The sequence below is a fragment of the Anthonomus grandis genome, chromosome 12 (assembly GCF_022605725.1).
Source record: "Anthonomus grandis grandis chromosome 12, icAntGran1.3, whole genome shotgun sequence".
NCBI lineage: Eukaryota > Metazoa > Arthropoda > Insecta > Coleoptera > Curculionidae > Anthonomus > Anthonomus grandis.
Window position 1 is genome coordinate 27,465,332 of NC_065557.1, and position 20,378 is coordinate 27,485,709.

Here is a 20,378-nt window from a genome sequence, read left to right on the forward strand (position 1 = left end):
TGTGTATAGGAAATATTATAAACTTTTGTTTTTAAATCAATCCAAAATATAGTCTAGTGTTCTAGAAGATAAATACTTTATATATATACTTGTTCTTTTTTTGTTTTTTTTTCTCGTTTTCTCCATTTAAACTGTGAATGTTAGGAAGGTTAGAAGGTTAAAGAGTAGCTTTAAGTTAATCTTCGCCTTCTTTGGCAATGTAGTATTAAGTAATATTGTAAGATTAATATTGCTTTTTTTTAATAAAGACATATTATTATTATTATTATTATTATTATAACATTACTTAATTAATTAATTTTATTGTTTCCCGCATAATGCCACTTAATTATGGCTGTTTTCGTCGATTGAATAATTCATACTTGTTTTCAAATATCGACTGTCACTGATTTATTGGCACTTTTCGTCACGTCAGTGACAATATTCATTTTACTGGTGCCCGTTTGGTTTTACCTGAACCGAAAATTTGCTAATTTTGCAATTACATTTAATTATTGAATAATTTAATATTCGCTTATAAACATTTTTTGAAACTTTGCACAAGGGTTTGCCAGATTGGTCTCTTTAAAAAGTTATCTTAAATTTTTTCTATAAAATGTACAGGGAAGCCAATAATTGACCCCCTTAAAATTTACATGGATTTTCCTGTTCCACTCGGCGACGCACTCGGTATAATAGGAATCAGCGTAACGCTATTACTTGTGTGATTTCCAAGTTCACTTAACATAACATGCATATGTACAATTTCTGTTTTGCTACCAGGTTGTTAGTGACTAAATGTGTAATAATTGACCTATACTTGCTTTTCATCCACAATTTAAATTTTTCTTAAACATTTATTTATTTTATTTATTTATTTAGCAATAGTATACAAAGTTAACAATGTTATAAACTTATAAATGTTTAACAATCATATAATATATGTAATGTATATCATCTTCTAATATATATAATCTTCCTAATTATTTATATTTTGTTCTTTTCATAACTACCTATTGCCCTAATTCAACGCACAATGGTAATTTCATACTGTGTGTGCGCCTAACAACGTTTATTAATTACTATTACTGAGGTTTAAATCATTATAAAATATTTACCTAACAAAAATGCAAATTTTAGAAATACTTTACTCACTAAATTTTAATTATTGTAACAAATACTTTTTATATTATAGATTATTCTAAAAAGAAACTTACTTAAAATATAACTATTAATACCAAATATTTTTTTTTTTATATTAGATAATTAGTTTCATAATTACTGTTGCGTGGATCGTGTGCCGAAGGACCACCAATTTAAATGAAATTGGACTGTATGATTTATAACTTATTTTAATTTTAGATTTTACAAAGTAAGACAAATTCTACATCCTTTCTTCTACCAACGAATGCTGTCGATTTCTCCGCTCTTCGTTACTCTCGCGTTAATGGCGTCATCGTCATCGCTTCACGACTCGCTCCCACCTCGTCTCACCGTCGCGCGCACGTTGCCACGTTTTTTTTTTATAAATTATTATTTTTTTAAAGTCTAAACATGCCGCCCGGGTTGAAAAGTCTCCAGCTTTTCAAAAATTATTATAATAAACCAATAGTTTAAATATACACAAAAACACATAAAGGTTTATATAAGTCTCACAATCGCGAACTTTCTTTGTCCACTAATTGTCCTCTAGTGGCAGTATGCAAATTTTACTCATCGACCGTTTTAGAATAGTTCCGTTGGCTAAACGAACTGACACAACTCTGACCATGCCGTCTGCACCGGGATGCAAATCCGTAATACGTGCTAAGGGCCAACGTAATGGAGGCATATTGTCCTCAACTAAAACTACCAAAGTTCCTACTTTAGCGGTATTCTCAATGTCCTTTTTCCACTTTGATCGGGCTTGTAGACTAGCCAAATAACCTCTTGACCATTGGTTCCAAAATTGCTGGTGTAACTGCTGCAAGCGCTGATATCGGGATAATCGTGAAATTGGAACATCTCGTACTTCTGCTTCGGGGGAACTGGCTAGTGAATCGCCTATGAGGAAGTGGGAAGGTGTCAAAGGAAGATAGTCATTAATATCGTTAGACATTGGCATAAGAGGGCGCGAGTTTAAGCACGCCTCGATCTGCACGAGCAATGTGTACATTTCATCGAAACGTAAAGATGCGTTTCCTAAAACTCTTTTTATGTGAAATTTAATTGATTTTACAGAAGCCTCCCATAAGCCTCCAACGTGAGGCGAACGCGCCGGTATGAAATGCCACTTTATTTTATCTTGTGCCAAAAAAGAAGTAATAACACTATTATGCCTTTCATTATTAAGGAGATTGTATAACTCTATAAAATAATGGTTAGCTCCTACAAAATTTGTTCCATTATCGGAATAGAGATCACTTGGTTTACCGCGTCTAGAACAAAATCGTTTCAAAGCGCTTAGAAAACTGTCAGTTGTCAAATCTGTTACCAACTCTATGTGAACAGCTCGAGTCGCGAAACAAATAAATACACAGATATACGTTTTGATTAACTTGCTTCTGCGAAGTGTACCCTCTTTGACATAGATAGGGCCCGCGTAGTCTACACCACAGTTTGTGAATGGCCTACTTGGTGTTACTCTAGAACGTGGTAACGAACCCATCAAAAATTGTCCAGGTTTTGGATTTATGCGATAACATCTTATACAAGAGCGTATTATTCTTTTGACCACGTTTTTCCCATTTACAGGCCAGAAGTTTAATCGAATAATTGATAGTAAATTTTGAGTTCCTGCGTGCAAGTTCTTTAGATGTTGTTCTAAAATTATTAAGTCGGTTAGCTTATGCTTATCGGGTAAAATAATTGGATGCTGTTGATTGTAATCTAACTCCGAATTATTTAATCTTCCGCCTACTCTAATAATATCGTCTGAATCTAGAAAAGGATGTAAACTTAAAATTTTACTACTACTGCAAACCTTATTCGATTTTTTAAGATCTTTAACTTCTTGCTGAAAACATTCCGATTGTGCTTTTCGAATTAAGATAGAATAAGCTTCATTCAACTCTTCAACAGATAATGAATCTGAAGAAGCTTTAACTTTATTTAGCGTCCGATGTTTGAATCTACAAATATATGCAATAACTTTTCGTAATTTACTCATAGTTGAAAATTTTTCAAAAATTTTTAAATTATTATCTGTAGATTGAATTTCTATTTTGTTATTCGAGATGTGTAATGTAATATTATTTATCTTTATTTCCGGTAACATGTCATAATGTTCTTCCTTTAAATGTTCTTGGGAATATTTTTCTAGATTTTCCCTTAAAAATTGCGGACCATGAAACCACATTTGGTTTTCAACTAAATCCTTTGGATCTAATCCGCGCGAAATAATGTCTGCTGGGTATTCTTTAGTTTTCACGTGCTTCCAGCTTTCTATATTGGATATTTCCAAGATTTTTGCCACCCTATTGGCCACAAAGGTTTTGAGATTGCATGGTTCGATTTTTAACCAAGCTAAAACTATGGTCGAATCCGTGAAGTAAGTAACATTAGAAATATTAACATCTAGAATGTTTTTAATTTTATAAATTAATTCCGCGAGTAAATGCGCTGCTACTAATTCTAATCTTGGTACAGTTTGTTTTTTAAGAGGGGCTACTTTAGATTTCGCGGTTAAAAGACGTATTTTTCTTTCACCGTTTTCACTTAAAGAACACAAGTATATGCATGCCCCGTATGCCTTTTCAGAGCTATCTGAAAACCCATATAATTCAATGCTCTTGGCGTTTGACATTAAAACGTGACGATCTATCTCAATTTTACTTAAAAGAGGAATTTGTGAAAGAAAATGTAACCAATATTCTTTTAAGTGAAGCGGTAAAATCTCATCCCAATCTAAATGTAGCTGCCATAATTTCTGGATTAGCAATTTGGCGTTAATTATAGCCGGGCCAATAAGTCCAAGCGGATCGAATATTTGTGATATGACTGAGAGAACTGTACGTTTCGTGATTTTTGTTTCATTAAATTTTACGTTAACAGAATATTTTAATACATCTTGATTCGCGTCCCAGAATATGCCTAAAGTTTTTAATTCTTTTTTATCATGAAATATAACTAAAGCTTCATCATGAACTTCGCTTTGATTTAAAATAAAATTTAAAATAGATTTTTCGTTAGATGACCATTTTCTTAAATTTAAGTTAGCTCCGGATAATATATGCGTAAGTTCACAATAAATTTCTTTCGCTTCATCTTGCGTATCCACACTTAAATAAAGATCATCCATATAAAAGGATTGTTCTATTATTTTTGATGTTCTTGGATACCTTTTCTTATTTTTTATTGCAAGTTCTTTGAGACAACGTGTAGCTTGGAACGGTGCACTAGCCGTACCATATGTATTATATTATATATACGGTATTTGGAGTATACACTTTTATTCGTTCATGAGGAGTAGGTCTCCACAAAATTTGCTGAAATGTATGTTCGTTAGGATCAATTAAGATGCATCGATACATCATCTTTATATCCGCGCTTATTACGTACTTTCTAAGTCTTGATCGTAAAAGTATCGAAAAAAGATCAGATTGTATTGTCGGTCCTACCAATATTATATCATTAAACGAGATTCCTGATTCACTTTTTGCGCTCGCGTCAAAAACCACTCTGCACTTTGTTGTAACAGAGTCCCTCAAAACAGCAGTATGAGGCATAAAAAATGATTGACTATCAATTGATTTATCAAACTCTAAATTACACTTAAAAGTCATGTGCTCTAATGTCTCATATTCATGCATAAAAGCTGTGTACTGCTCTCTTAAGTCTTGATTTTTGTTTAACCGTGCTTCTAAATGCTTAAAACGTTTTAAGGCTACCGATTTAGAGTCTCCTAAATGTTTCTCAACGTATTGTTTAAACGGATATTTAACAATAAAAGAGCCATCGGCACTTCTTCTTGTAGTTTTATTAAAAAAGTGTTCACAATATTGTTCATCTTTGGACAACACTTTTTCGTTCGATAAATCTTCAATTTGCCAAAATCTTTTCAAGGATTCGTCTAAATCTTTATTTGTCACTTTAGTTACAAAATTACAAATTGCTTTATTTTGCTGTTCCTGAAATTTTAAATTTCCACTGAATATCCACCCTAAACATGTTTTTTGGAGGACTGGCATATTTTTTCCTAACTTAATTTTATCGTTTTCGAGCAAATCAAAGAATATCCCTGCCCCGAGTAACGCATCTATTTCTTTTGGAACGTTGAACTGCTCATCAGCTAAATTAATATTTTCTGGATAATTTATTATTGATTTGTCAAACTTAAAAAGCGGTAATCTTTCTGTTATAACCGGTAAGACTAAAAACGATAAATTTACTTGAAATGAACTAAATCTTGATTTTAGTTTTGTAGAAGTTTTATGCGTGATTTTTGTTACTATTTGGTTTATACCAGACAAAGGCAAGTTTATCTTTTCACACGATAAGTTTAATTTTTTACATAGCGAATGACTTATTAAGTTTGACTGACTGCCCGAATCTAGCAGTACATTACATTTATGCCAAAAGCCACTACTGTCCGCTATAAATATTGTTGCCGTTGATAATAAAACGTGATTTTTGTTAAAAGTCGAGTAAGATATAAAACCATCTGATAATATTGGATTATTGTTTATTGAATTATTAGTCGTACATAAGCTATGTACTCCTTGTTGCTCGCTAATCACATCATGTTCGCTTAATAATTCACCCGAATTTACGATTTCTCTATCCCTGCGATTTGGTTCACTTTGGCATCGCTGCATCGGCCGTGACGTAACCGCGCCGTGTACGGTTTCGAGTTCCCCTCCAGTAGCCGCTGCTCGTGGATGGAATGTTGCGACGTTGCCGCTTTGATTTCCAATTCTTTGAGAAACATGTTGATATTGATCGTTATGTAAAAACGTGTTGTGTTTCAGCTGACATTTTTTGCAACCGCTGGACTTACACTCGAATTTTGAATGTCCCGATCGCAAACAATTGGTGCATAGTTTGTGTTTTTTAACTTCATTATACTTATCATAAATTGATAAATTAGCAAATTTTGGACAGCGATAAATAAAATGATTTTCTTGACAAATATAACATTTGTTTTCATCGAGTTTCCAGTTAACATTTCGAGTTTGTTAAAAAACCTCTATTTTGTTGCCGTGACGTATTTTCGTGACTATTGTTTGATTTTATAAAATCATTATTTATGGCTTCAAGTGTAAAGCACTTTTTTGTTAAAAATTCCGTTAAATCATTTAATGTCGATAAGTTTTGATTTGTCTGCTTACTTTCCCATTCCCGTTTAGTACGATCGTCGACTTTTTGTAATATTACAGCAATGAGTAAGATATCCCAATGTTGAACAGGTAGGTTTAACTTTTCTAAAGCAGTTTTATGCTGATGAACGGTATCTAATAGTTTTCTTAACTGTACAGAGGATTCTTTTGAAACGTTGGGTAAATTAAATAAAAGATTATTAACGTGGTGATTAATTATTGCACGTTTATTTTCATATCGTTTTTGTAATAAATCTAATGCTATAGTATAGTTTGATGCCGTGACATCCAAAGAATCGATAAGTTTTAAAGCATCATCTTTACAACAAATTTTCAAATACAAAAATTTATCAATATCACTTAAATCGGGTCGATTATTGACCACCGAGTCAAACACATCTTTAAAACCGTACCAGGTTTCATATTTACCATGAAACGTTGGTAATCCGAGATTTGGTAGCTTGGCAACCGCGCCAAAATCCCTATGAACATTTGATGTTGCCAAATGTGCATTATGGCTCTCCGATAAAGGACTTTTTAATTTATTATTATATTCGGATATAAGCTTTTTCGCGCAAGAAATATTCGAATAAAACGTTGATTCCGTGTCCAATCGATTGTCTTTTTCTTCGGGGAATAAAAATTCTAAACGTGTCTGAATTTTATCAAATTCCGTGAAATCTTCTTCAACACTTTTCAATCGCGTTTCGATTTGAAATATTTCATCTGCTTTGCCGTGTAAAAAATTTGAAAACCGAAGTAATCTATCGCATATCACTTCGCGTGCATGTTTTAATTCTAAAATTTGATCATCTTCTCCTTCTAACGTGGCATCACATTTACTGTTATTACGCTTTTTTGGCATTTTAATGACGAGTATATAAAACGAACGTGTTTTAAACGATTAAAAATGATGAAAACTGATAAAATGGCGTGAAATACGAGAATAACACAGCTTTCCTGTGCTTATAACGAGTACGAGTAACGAGTATATAAACCAAACGTTTCTTAAACGATTAAAACTAAAATTTAATAAAACCGTGTGAAATACGAGAATAATGTCATAAAAACAAAGCCAATTTCTAACTACAATACAACTAGGTAGGAGCAAAATATCGAGAAGTAGGTATAAGGAATTTACGTGAAGGAAGGTACAAAAAAATAAAGGAGCATAGAACGATCTCACCTCGCTTAATCCCGCGTTGAAGCTCCGTGCTTGGCTTCACTACGTTCCCATTACGCTGCCATTACGTTCCATAGGCCTACGTTCACTGTCTGGATCTGTTATCCGTCTCGATGTGACCAAAATGTTGCGTGGATCGTGTGCCGAAGGACCACCAATTTAAATGAAATTGGACTGTATGATTTATAACTTATTTTAATTTTAGATTTTACAAAGTAAGACAAATTCTACATCCTTTCTTCTACCAACGAATGCTGTCGATTTCTCCGCTCTTCGTTACTCTCGCGTTAATGGCGTCATCGTCATCGCTTCAAGACTCGCTCCCACCTCGTCTCACCGTCGCGCGCACGTTGCCACGTTTTTTTTTTATAAATTATTATTTTTTTAAAGTCTAAACAATTACTATCAAGTATCCATTTACCAATTTTTTTTTTGACATTTTTATATGATTTATTTTTAAATTCTTGAGGTAGACTATTATACATTTTTGGACCAATACAGCAAACATAATTTTGACAAATTGTAAGTCTAGGATTCTGTAGGCAAACATTATTCTGAGAAGCCAATCTAGTATTGCAACCATGAGATATACTTCTTTTATAAAAATCTGTTTTTAGCATGATTCTTATAACTGACTTAATGAAAAGCTGTTTTATGTTTAGCAAATTGCTGTCTTTGTAAACTAGATTTGTAGGGTATCTTTTAGTTTTAAAAAGCATTACCTTAATGATCCATTTCTGTGCTATAATGAGCTTCTCCAAAATAGTCACACCCGCACTCCCCCATATCACAAGCCAATAACATATTATGGATTCAACTAGTGAAAAGTAAACTGTTTTTAGTGTTTTAAAATCTAATACGTTTCTTAGCTCATAAAATTTAAAGATCAGTTTTCTAATTTTATCAGCTACGCTTTTAACTTGTTCTTTCCATGACAAATTTTGGTCGATGATAATTCCCAAGTATTTTAAACTGGTTTTTCTCCCTATTGTTTTCTCACATTTACAGTTAATAGTTATCATGCACTTTGATTCATGCAATTTTATTTGTTGATAGTTAGGTAAATATGAACTTAAAATTGAAAAGTTAACGAATTTCGTTTTATCAACATTTAATGAAAGCATGCTATGATCCAGCCAATCTTTAATTTTTTTCATCGCTATTTCAGCATTTTTCTTAGCAATTTCCCAGGTTTCTCCACATATTATAATTGCAGTGTCATCAGCAAAGCAGTATACAAAACCCTCATTTATAACTGATAAAATGCCATTTATGTAGATAATAAACAGCAACGAAGAAAGCACCGTACCCTGAGGAACACCGCACTCTACTATGGATTCATGGCTATGTTGTCCTGATATGTTTATTTCCTGCAACCTTTTAGTTAAATAAGATTTTATTAGATTATTTGGAACCCAATATTCTAATGCCAATATTATCCAATCTTCCAAGCAGAGTACGATGCTCCACAGTATCAAATGCCTTTTGTAGGTCAAGAAACACACCAATAACTTTTTTGCCTTGATCCAGACTTGTTACTATTTTTTCTGTAACTCTACACATTGCATTTTCAGTACTCGAGCCCTCCCGGAATCCAAATTGATTTTCATTTAATAACTGATATTTTTCTAGAAAGAATGTCAACTGTTTTTTAAAACATTTCTCCACAATTTTACTTATTGTGCTTGTCAAAGCTATTGGCCTGTAGTTACTTAATTGTTTTCTATCTCCTTGTTTATAAAGTGGTACAATAGTGGTTGTTTTTAGTATTTCCGGGAAGGTTCCCGTACTGAATATAATGTTCGTGATATGAGTTAATGGTTTCATTAAGAATGAGCTATATTTTTTTATTAAATTTTAAATCGGTAATTTGCATATTGATATCTTTCTCTGAAACTGGATTTAAATAAAATGACTGACTTACCCTTTTGCCTAGATCTAAGGTGTTTGATTTGATTTTGCTGGCAATTTTTTTAGCTATATTGCTAAAATATTTATTGAATTCATTAGCCATTTGTTTTTTATCAGTGATTTCCCCACCCTCCCCACTGACACTGCTTATATCTACCTTACTTATTTGGTCATTTGTAGCTTCTTTAATAACATTCCATAGCTTCCTAGGGTTGTTAATGTTCTCCTTTGCCTGAAACTTATAATATGTGTATTTTGCATATTTAATGAGCTTTGAAAGTGTATCTCTAAAAGTTCTGTACCTATTTAACAGCAATATGTTATGTCTATTTCTCATACAATCCTTTTTTAATTTATCCCTATTTCTAATTGATATTAAAAGCCCTCCCGTTATCCATGGTTTTAATCTTCTGTTTTTATTTTTTATTACTATTGTTTGTGTGGAATTTAAGATAATCATTTTCATAGTATTAATAAAATTTTGCGTGCAAATTTCAGAATCCTGACAGTCCGTAACATCATCCCATTTTGCCTCCGAAATAAGTTTGTAAAATTTATTGTGATCAATTTTCTGAAAAGAATTTTGTTTATTTACTGGCTCACATTCAGTTTCCAATCTTATATTAAGCAAAATAGGATCATGATCGGTTAATTTATGTTCTAATATTACAGAATTTAATTTATTAAATATACTACTTTTACACTTTATAAAGAAATGATCTAAGCATGTCTGTGAATCACCAGCTCTTCTTGTAGGTTTATTAATAAGGCTTAAAAACCCATATCCCATAAGCATTGTCAAATAGTTATTTGTTTGTTGAGACTCAGTGTCCATTAAGTCGATATTCATGTCACCCACTAGCAATTGCATTCTAGTGTGACTGGTCAATCTTTGTAGCATTGCATCTAGGTTATCAATAAATTCATCACGACTAACTGAGAAGCATCTATATGTTGCCAAAATGTCCATTTCACTATTGTTCTTTTTTAATGTGGTTCTAATTATTTTCAAGGAATTATGTTCTAAAATCTGATGGTCTAATAAATACTCTTCTTTTATGTATGTAACACTTCCATCACATTTATTTAATGCACTTCCATTAAAAAATACTTGAAAACCAGGAATATTAAAGTTATTCAAGTCATACAAGAAGTGTGTTTCGGACATCACAAGCACATCAAAGCTCTTTCCACAAGCTTCAAGGAACAACAAGAACTGGTCAAAATTTTGGTAAATGCTTCGTATGTTAACATGCATTATGTTTATATCTCTTTCATTATTATTAAAAAAGTTTATACTAGAAATGTTATCACAAACATTGGTATCACAAGCCTTAAAGTTTTCTAGGAGATCATTGATTTCTGTGAATGTATCTAAATATTTTCTTATAAATTAATAGTTTTAGCTCTAATTACTTACAGATCCTGTTCTGATCTAATATGTATAGGCGTATCGCCCTCTCTTTTCTTAACATATATATTTCCATTCAGTACATATGCGGCTTTATACCCCTTTTCTTGCTTAATATCTCTTACTTTCTTGAAAAGTGCTCTCTTCTTCATCGTTAAATCCTTGTTTAAATAAATCTTTCCATTGGCTCCCTCAAAACCACATTTCTGAACGGATATTCCTTTAATCTGTTTTACCTTTTTTAAGATTTCTTGTTTAGTGTGGACATTTCTGAATCTTACTAATATCGGACCATTTTCTGCTTTATTTAATCTGAATCCTTCCAGAATTTCATCTTTGTCATATTGCACACCTAACGAGCCCATGATCTTGCAGGCAATTTTCCTTACATCCAAGTCATTCTGTTTTGGTACTCCAACAATTATCATATTGTTAGCCTTTTCCTTAATTTCCATGTTATCCATTTTCATTTCTAACTGGCTAACCTGCTGCTTTAGTGAATCATTCTCCTTTTTTATTACTTTAACTTTTTCATAACATTTTCGAAGTGAAGTTTTTGTTCTTCAAAAGCTCTCGACATAAATTGAATGGACTTATCCAACTCATCAAACTTTTTCTCCATTGGTTGAAACATCTGCTTAAATGTTTGCTCAATAATGGCTTTTAGTTATCTTTCATCCATTTCCATCAAATTTTCACTGTTTTCTGAGTTTTTACGCAATTTGTTTTTGTTAACCTCACTTATTGTATGTGGTGCACAACAAATCAATTTTCCGCCTTTATTTTAACACTTTTGCTTGCAAAGCACAACTTGGATGGTAGCTGCTACTACACTTTTCACAGTCTACAGCATCCACAACTTTTTTCTTACAGGCTTTACACTTCTTTTTCGAACTTTCTAAACTTTGCACACCATCCATGTCAACATAACCTCATACGAATTGAAATACATGTATTCGCGATTTATGTTTTTTTATATCAATTGGTAAAATACTATACATTTTTGGTGCCAGGTAATAAAAACGAACTCTGGGAGAGAGAACTTCTGCCTCGTTATTTCGTATTGGTTTATAAGATTTGCCTAACATCAAAGAGTTACACTCATCAAAAAGTTAATCAGTGGCATAGAGATAATTTTTATCATATATTATTTTTATAACATATTTTTGAGTCAATGGGTAACTAAAAGTGTTTCGGTCATCCTCCACTAAATTTCTTTAGAAATTTCCTTTGATCTATTAGCTCCACTGCAAGAATGGACTTCTTTGACTTCATATTTTTTAATCTTTCAAGTTGGTCAAGATGATTGTTACTTGCCCCTCCTGATACGGCTATACCATAGATAATATGGCTTTGAATGAGAGCAAAATATACAGTTCTTAGTTGTCTCATAGTAAAAACGTTTTCGAAACGTTTTGAATTTCCTTGACAGCCAACATATCCTCGCTGTTATACAAGAAATATGAACATCTCAACGCAACTGTGAATCAAGATACAGTCCCAGATATTTAATTTTATTAACCCCCTGTATCTGAATACTCCCACAATCACATTCCATGTTAAGTGTAAGCTCTTTAAATTCAGGGAGATTAGAAGCCAAAGATGTAAAGGCTACATAATTCGTTTTGGTGATTTTTATCGTTAATATCTTTTCTTGAAATTAATAATAAATTATTTGCAGTTCTTCCTCACACTAGAGCGCTTTAAGGCATCCCAAATTTCATCTCTAAAGAAAATTATCTTATCATCAGCAAAACTAAGTATTATGGAGGTCAAACAAATAAATACTTTATATATAAATTGAATAGCAGTGGTCCTAGCACTGTCCACTAATAACCACAGCCAATCGGGTAGCCTTTAAACAGTGTGAGTCTGTGTGAGTAACACAAGTGGCCACTACAAAGCCATATATACTTACTTATCCCCAAACTCAACATGTCAACACTTGAGTAATAACTCTTACTATAATAAGGGTAATAGCGGTTAATTGTAAGTGACGAAACAAACATAGCAATAACGAAGATAGGTCATGAAACGGCAAATTACCTACAGGATGTGAATGCATTCGGAAAGATTAAGGGCTATGGTGAAATATGATGGAGCCAGACTCGGATAATATTCTAGTAATACTAGCCGACACAATCCTCTTTGTCCTTGTAGAAGGAAGACAGTACTAACTCTATTAAGGATTTTAGCAATTGATATGGTAGTCCTATGGTTGGAACCTTTGGTGTGACACTCAAGTTAAGAGACTTTGAAATTAAGAGTTTTACCAATAACCAAAACTCTTTTGTTTTACACTCGATTACTTCTATCTAAAGATAACTAGTGACTTTAACGATTGTTTTCAAAATAAAATGGGTAGCTTGCATTTCTTGGTTCATCGTTTGGTCACAAGTTGAAATAAGTTTTTATAAATTTATGTTCACATTAAAGCATATTAAATTGTCTTTCAAACACCATATTTCTTCTGTCTGTGATAAATAATTGAAAAAAAATAGTTACAGTTAAAAGTGGCCCGATTTCTATGTATGCAAGTGTTTATTATTTATATATTTTTTCAAGTTATAACAATATTCCGGACTTAACTGGATTAACAAAAATACTATAAATAAGAACAGCCTGTAATAAGGCAATTTAGAACACATAATAATAACATAACAATTTAGTCATAAAATAAAATCGCTTTAGTATATTATTAACGTTATCGCCAAAGAAAAACTTCGCACTACCAATGGAAATGTTGGAGTTTAGATTTATAAAATAATCGTGTAATTCTATAGAAGAATGAAAGAAATGCAAATAAATTATAATATACAAATATAAATAAGTAACTTCGTTACAAAATTTTTCTAATATTTAAATGTATTTCTTCTGTTGGGTCGTATTATAATATATACAGTATTGACAAATTAATATTACAGATAGAAGATTAATTCACTTGAAAAGAAAGTACATGTAGTGCATACCCAACTTATTACTAAGGTATGACAAAGATAATGCTGTATCTCCACCAGATATCGTTTCGACGCTTGTACTATCTCACAATTTTACCATTTTTGACGTATTTAAGTTTTTGTCCAAAATGACGTTTGCACTCCCTGCAATAATTGGCTTGGAACATGATTTTTTGTAAATCTTCATATGTAGTTTTATGCATGAAATTTTTTTCCCAGAATTTTCTGAGCAGTTTTGTCAAATTTTTTAATTTTAAAATGCTTTTCTGAGCGCTACAAATATTATGACGTTCATCACGATGCTGTTGCTGCTGCTGGCTGCGGCCCAGCTGGTCATATTTACGTAAGAAACGAAGTGTAGTGTGATTCAAGTCAAGTGAATTAAGTTAAAATTACATAAAACAAAAATGCCGACGCCAAATATGAGTTACAGGAGTTGTTTTGTACCGATGTTTCAAAAACAACTAAAAGTACCTCTCATAAAATATTTTTTTCTGTGCCGAAAGAATCAAAGATATATGACACTTTATTCCGCTTGGCACGTCGAAGTGATAAACTGTCGATAAAATCGTATTTGTTTTGTTGTGAAGATTTTTTTAATTTTGAAAAAAAAAGTCATGAAAAATTACATACGCCATAAAATTACAAGAGAATAAATATTGAACCACGCGTGAACCCGCATATTTTTCACTGTCTGCCAAGCAATAAACGATGACAAAACACCCCACAAATTTAACAATGACTAATAAAATTATGAATACATACCGTTCGACGCAGATCAGTTGCATTTAAATATTTATATAGAACAAAACAATACTCCATTTATAATGATAAAAACCCGATAGTTTTTATCTTAAGATTATTTATTATTTACGGATAGTGTAATAAAGTTATTTAAAGGATATATCTTATATTATTTGTGGAATTTATTTCTCTATATATTCTTTTATAAGTAGAAGAATTCGAAATTTCTGTCGTCACCTTCCATCTTCATAAAATTCTAATGCCACGACGCTGTCATTTCTTATGCACGATGAATGTTTATAAATTTCAAAGACTCTTAAAAAATTTTTGAATAGAAGTCCATATTTTGTAGGAGAATGTGTATATAAAGATTACAAAATGGGGGAGTCTTTATCTCCAAGAAAAATGCATGTAAGTAACTTGGGTAAATGTATTATGCATTTCGGCAATGTAAACGCCATCATCAGATACTAAAATAATACAGATAATTCAAGATAGTTTTAAAAAAGAAGCTTATTCGTTATAACAATACAGATTTAAAACTTACCAGAACATTACAAAAAACATATACGTTCACCAAATAAAACAAAAATTATTATCATCCTTTAAAATCAACAAATATTTGAAAGATAACAACATTGATCATCTTTATAATGAGAAAAATAACATAGTTTTAAAACAATAAAAAAATAAGATGGCCAAAGATAGTTTAGTTTTAACAAAAGCCGACAAAGGAAACTGTATTGTTATAATGAACAAACCAGATTATTTATCTAAGGTTACTCAGTTCTTAAATTCCAATAATTTTTGCAACCTAACTAACAACCCTATGAATAAGTTTATAGCCCTATTAAAGCTTACTCTTAAACAAAGCCAGATTTGTCTCCTATCCAGATACCACCCCAATCCTGGCTTATCTCTTTTGATGTTACTAACTTGTCGAGCATACCTCCGAGTGATTGCATTTCAATACTCAGAGAATTACTTTATACTAACACTAATTTACCCAGTCATTTCATTTTGGATTTGTGTTCTCTAGTCAATTGTGTGCTCCTTCAAAACTTTTTTCAATTTGACAACAATTTTTTCGAACAAAAAACTGGATTAGCAATGGCCTCTAATTTATCACCTTTTTTAGCCGAACTGTTTATTTATAAACTAGAACAACAAATTTCGGAACATCATTTATTTAAAAAACATATAAAAACATGGGTTCGCTACGTAGACGACATTTTTACTATTTTTAATGGAACCAAAGACGACCTAGAAAACTTTGTTGATTTCATTCTGTTCATCCCAACATACAGTTTACCTATGAGTTAGAGAAAGAACAAGTTTGCCATTTTTAGACCTTTTAATCACTAATCACAATAACCATTTTGAATTTCAAATATATCGTAAACCTACAGCAACAGATACAGTAATACCCTTTACCTCTAATCATCCCTTTAGCCAAAAATTTGCCGCTTTTAATTGTTTTTTTCATAGATTGTTCAATATTTCACTAAACGATATTAATTTCAAAAAAGAATATACTATAATTTACAAATCGCTCGAAACAATGGATATCCTATAAATGTTATTAAGAAGCTATATAACAAACATTTTTGCAAAAAATTTAATAAACCATTAGAGTCTGGCCATAATTTTGATCTGGGACATAACACTGAGGTTCTCCATGTTTGTGAGAAAGGGTTACAATTGGACTTGTTGGAAGCATTTGAAATAAATAGGGCCATAAACTCCCCAGACTGCACATGCATTAATGAGCAAACTAAGTTTGACAGTTTACACTTTTGATTCAATTAGCCTTAGAAAATAACTTTTACCTTTATTGTTTTTAACTCTTTTCTCTTATAACATTTGTATTAATCAAAAATTAAAATCTTTTCTTTAACGCAACGTTAATATGCAATAGTTCCTTATAGTACCTTCTTTTAATATGTAGAAATCTGTATCGTCCTAAGTTTAAATTTTATATTTTGAATCGTAGATGTCCTTATTGTACTATGTTTTTAATTTTAATTCTTTTATTTATTGTTGTTTTTATTCCCGATAACGGGTAATTTTTGTTTTATTTGGTGAACGTATATGTTTTTTGTAATGTTTTGGTAAGTTCTAAATCTGTATTGTTATAACGAATAAGCTCCTTTTTTAAAATTGTCTTGAATTATTTGTATTTTATTTTAGTATCTGATTATGGCTGTTTACACAGCCGAAATGCATAATACATTTACCTAAGTGACCTACATGAATTTTTCTTGGCGATAAAGACTTCCCCATTTTGTAATCTCTTGAAAATTTAGTTCGCTAAATGGATGCACATTTGTGTCGCTCCAATAATGGAAATTTCGTCCATTCCAAAATCCAATTTTTCTTAACTTCGCTTCATCCATTCAGATAATATCCAAGAAAATAAAAACATGTTCTTGAGATCAAAATAAAATGAATTCACAAAATTATACTCTTCGTGGAAACCCGGTGTCTTTAGGATGCTGAATGATGAAAAAAACATATATGTAAATGAAACGTATACAAAGTTACCTTTATTTATAAAATTAGAAGATTTCCGTTCAGAAAAAGACACTTTAGAAGGTTTATTAAATTTAACCACCGTGTATTAATAATTATTGATATTTTATATAATCTATTAAAATTGGTTTCCCTCTACAAGGAACCCGATCAAAATATAATTAAGAGTTCCCTTATAGGAAGAATTTATAATTATTGTAAGGTTTGCAAACGTCACTTTTTAACATAAAAACTTAAATAGGTCAAAAATGGGAAGACTTAGATATAGGACATTATCCACAAAAAAGTATTTGGATTCTGATCTTCGATTGGAAATAACGAAGTTGACACCTACTTCCAGTATAAGCGAAATGCCGCCATCTTGAAAACATTTTGGCCAAGTTGCGCTTCCATCGACTATATTGTCAAATGTTCAGATTTTTCCTAAATATAGGTTTCTCACAATCGATCGATGCGGTTCCTAGAGACCTCACCCTATATATAAATTTATCCTGGGTCAAATTTTCCATTCACAAAAATACTGTAATATTTAGAAATTCAAAAATACAATATTATATTAAATAAAAACCTAACTGTTTTTTTTCTTTTTCAGGATGGTTTACACCGCCGAAAGAAGATGGATAAATATAATTACTGTGTGCCAATTATTATTTAAAATTTGTTTCAGCGTTTACCTTTATTGAACTTATTAAGATTTCATTAAATTACTTTGTGTTATTGTCCCCAGTATATGCAAGACTACAGCTACACAATATTAAAAATAATTTGCAGATAAATAAGAATATTTCTATTTATTCTGGCCCGGGTTTTTAAAGGCAGCTTATCGAGTAAGCTTGTCTATATCGACTTTTTAAACAGTTTCCGTAACTCAAACATAAAACTTCCAACATCTTACATCGATAAATGTTTACTGTCTATGTTGTTAATGGAAAATTGCACACATTTTTTTTTATCACTTAAATATTAGCCAGGCCGACTTTTTCGTTAGTAATATGTTGGAATGTAGGTTCATTCGTTCATAATCCTAAATGGTACAAGATGAATTAGTGTTGGTAGAAGATAATGTTGCATTGTTGACCGATTTAATAAAATCCCATTTGAAATATTTATAATAACTTATTTTAAGCTACTTGAAAATGTTTATCTTGATAATACGTCTTATTTCATAAATAATTAGATTTTAAAAGCGGCTTTCCTACTAATTAATATTGTTTTTGGTTACGCAGTTTTCCTTCTGTCTTCTCGCAGTTTCAATTATTAAAAAAATACTAAGCCTTAATTAATGATGATTTTAATAACCACAGAATTATGTAGGATCAGTTCATAATAGTCACAAAAAAGGGTTCTCTTACACACATAACAAGTTAGAAAGAAATCAAATAGGGATAGTAAATTGGTTTTTAAGTAATGAATAAATTCCTCCTGTAATATTTTGTGCAATTTATTTCATTGTTGTTAATTTGTTAATGAAATCATGTTTCATTTAGGATATACATGCCGACGAGTGTACCATTCTAACTGGTTTCTTCCTTCATATTTAATGCTTTATATGACTGTCTATTAAATTAGAATTTTCGTCTTGTATAAATTATTAAATTGAAGATATCTTACCAGTTTTTAACAAAATGTGATTTTTTTAAATTATCTCAATTTTTTCACAATCATCATTTTAAGGGCCGTTTAGAAGGGTTAAATACATGATTCATGTCTCCTTTTTGAATTCTATAAAAAATCCTTGTACCTTTTATTTCAGTATTTCTTTAAATTACTGAGTAATATAAACTTTTTTTATCATATTGGTTGGATTTTGTGGGGCTCAAAAAAATTCTTCTATACGGCTTCGCAAGTATTTCCTGTTTAGTTAAGAACTCGTAATATTACACTAAAATCGCTATTTTTCCCTATTACAGTGTAAAATTTTAAGAGGTAATAATAATTCTTAGAGTTGATGACGTCATAAATGTTATTAGTTTATGTTAAACTTCATTTTTTACGAGGCTCTGTTTTATTAGTAATTATGTACTGCCTTAACGTACGGCGAGCAACGTCAATTCACATGATGTTTTGATCAAGGTTTTTGAAAATAAACCATTAACCAACAAGCAAATTTCTTAACGGAACAAAATACTCAGGTATCAACACCTCCTGTCTCAAGTTTTTACGTTGCGGAGCAGACATTATTCTGACTACTGAGTGTTAACGATATTACTCTATGCGGTAACTTCGTCAAGAAGCTAAGATTATATTAAAATTGGGTGATGTTTTATGGATATAATTTGATATATCAAACAATAATTGATTACCACCTCCCGTTTGACCAGAACCGATATCAACTCGCTCTTTTTATTGTATCGCGCCATTACGGCGATACTATGGGAATCCCTGCACGTTACGTCAGATTTCGGCCTGATTTGGTTTTGAATAGCAAATTCATCGAGAAGTATTACAGATGTAAGAAAAGTTAAAAAAAATCACTTACAATTATAGCAGAGATTATAAATCTTAAGTAGTTTGTATTAATGAGCAAAAAAGCTATAAATATAGACTTTTAATGTATCTCCGATTCATTACCTCGAAAAGTAAAACTGTTGCATATATTATTGAAAAGAAATAAACTCTTCTTAGCTTAGATTTGTTCAAAGACCTTTTAACCATAAAACATAATCAAATTTTTAAATTATCCAATATTTCTTATCGAAGTTATCGCTTGGCTAGTAATATCGTTGACACCGGCAATAACGAAATTAGAAAACTAAAAGAATTTTATGAAAACGGAGCCTTTTTCATCTCATTTCATTGTATATAACAAATTACCGTGTATTCATTTTGCTGTACTCCATTTTCTTGAATAATTTGCGAGTATTTGCTTTTAGTTACTAAGGTAATAAATAATTATAATTATTTATTTCTTGTGTTTTTGTATGATCTTTCGTTATTTGTGATCTTTTCCCTCAAAAAGTCGTAATAACAAGACAATGGGTAACTAAAAATGCTTCGGTCTTCCTCCACTAAATTTATTTAAAAATTATTCATCCTACATGTTTTAGACATATAACATGTCCATCATCAGGGATACAAATTGAGGGTTTTCGTCAATACGTATAAAAAGCTATGCCTCTGGCAAGGTCAAAAGGTTAAAACCACTAACAATGAATAAAACCACTCTCATATGTCTGAAACATGTAGGATAAATAATTTTTAAATAAATTTAGTGGAGGATGACAGAAGCATTTTTAATTACCCATTGACATAATAACTCCACTGCAAGTATGGACTACTTCTTCAACTTTAATAACAAGAGTTTTTTACGGAATGTTTCAGGCTCATGTCTTTATGGGTATAAGCTACGAAACTTGTAAATATAA

General features: G+C 31.3%; 1 protein-coding gene across 1 annotated transcript in view; it reads left to right on the forward strand.

The window, feature by feature from the left end:
• LOC126742925 (ubiquitin-conjugating enzyme E2 Q2) overlaps positions 1–19,918 on the forward strand; it is a 43,679-nt gene extending 23,761 nt beyond the window's left edge. The window contains exon 7 of the mRNA XM_050449801.1: positions 17,606–19,918. Coding sequence (XP_050305758.1) covers positions 17,606–17,637 — 32 coding nt within the window. The 3' untranslated portion in view covers positions 17,638–19,918. The remainder of the gene's footprint in view (positions 1–17,605) is intronic.
• Positions 19,919–20,378: the final 460 nt, after the last annotated feature.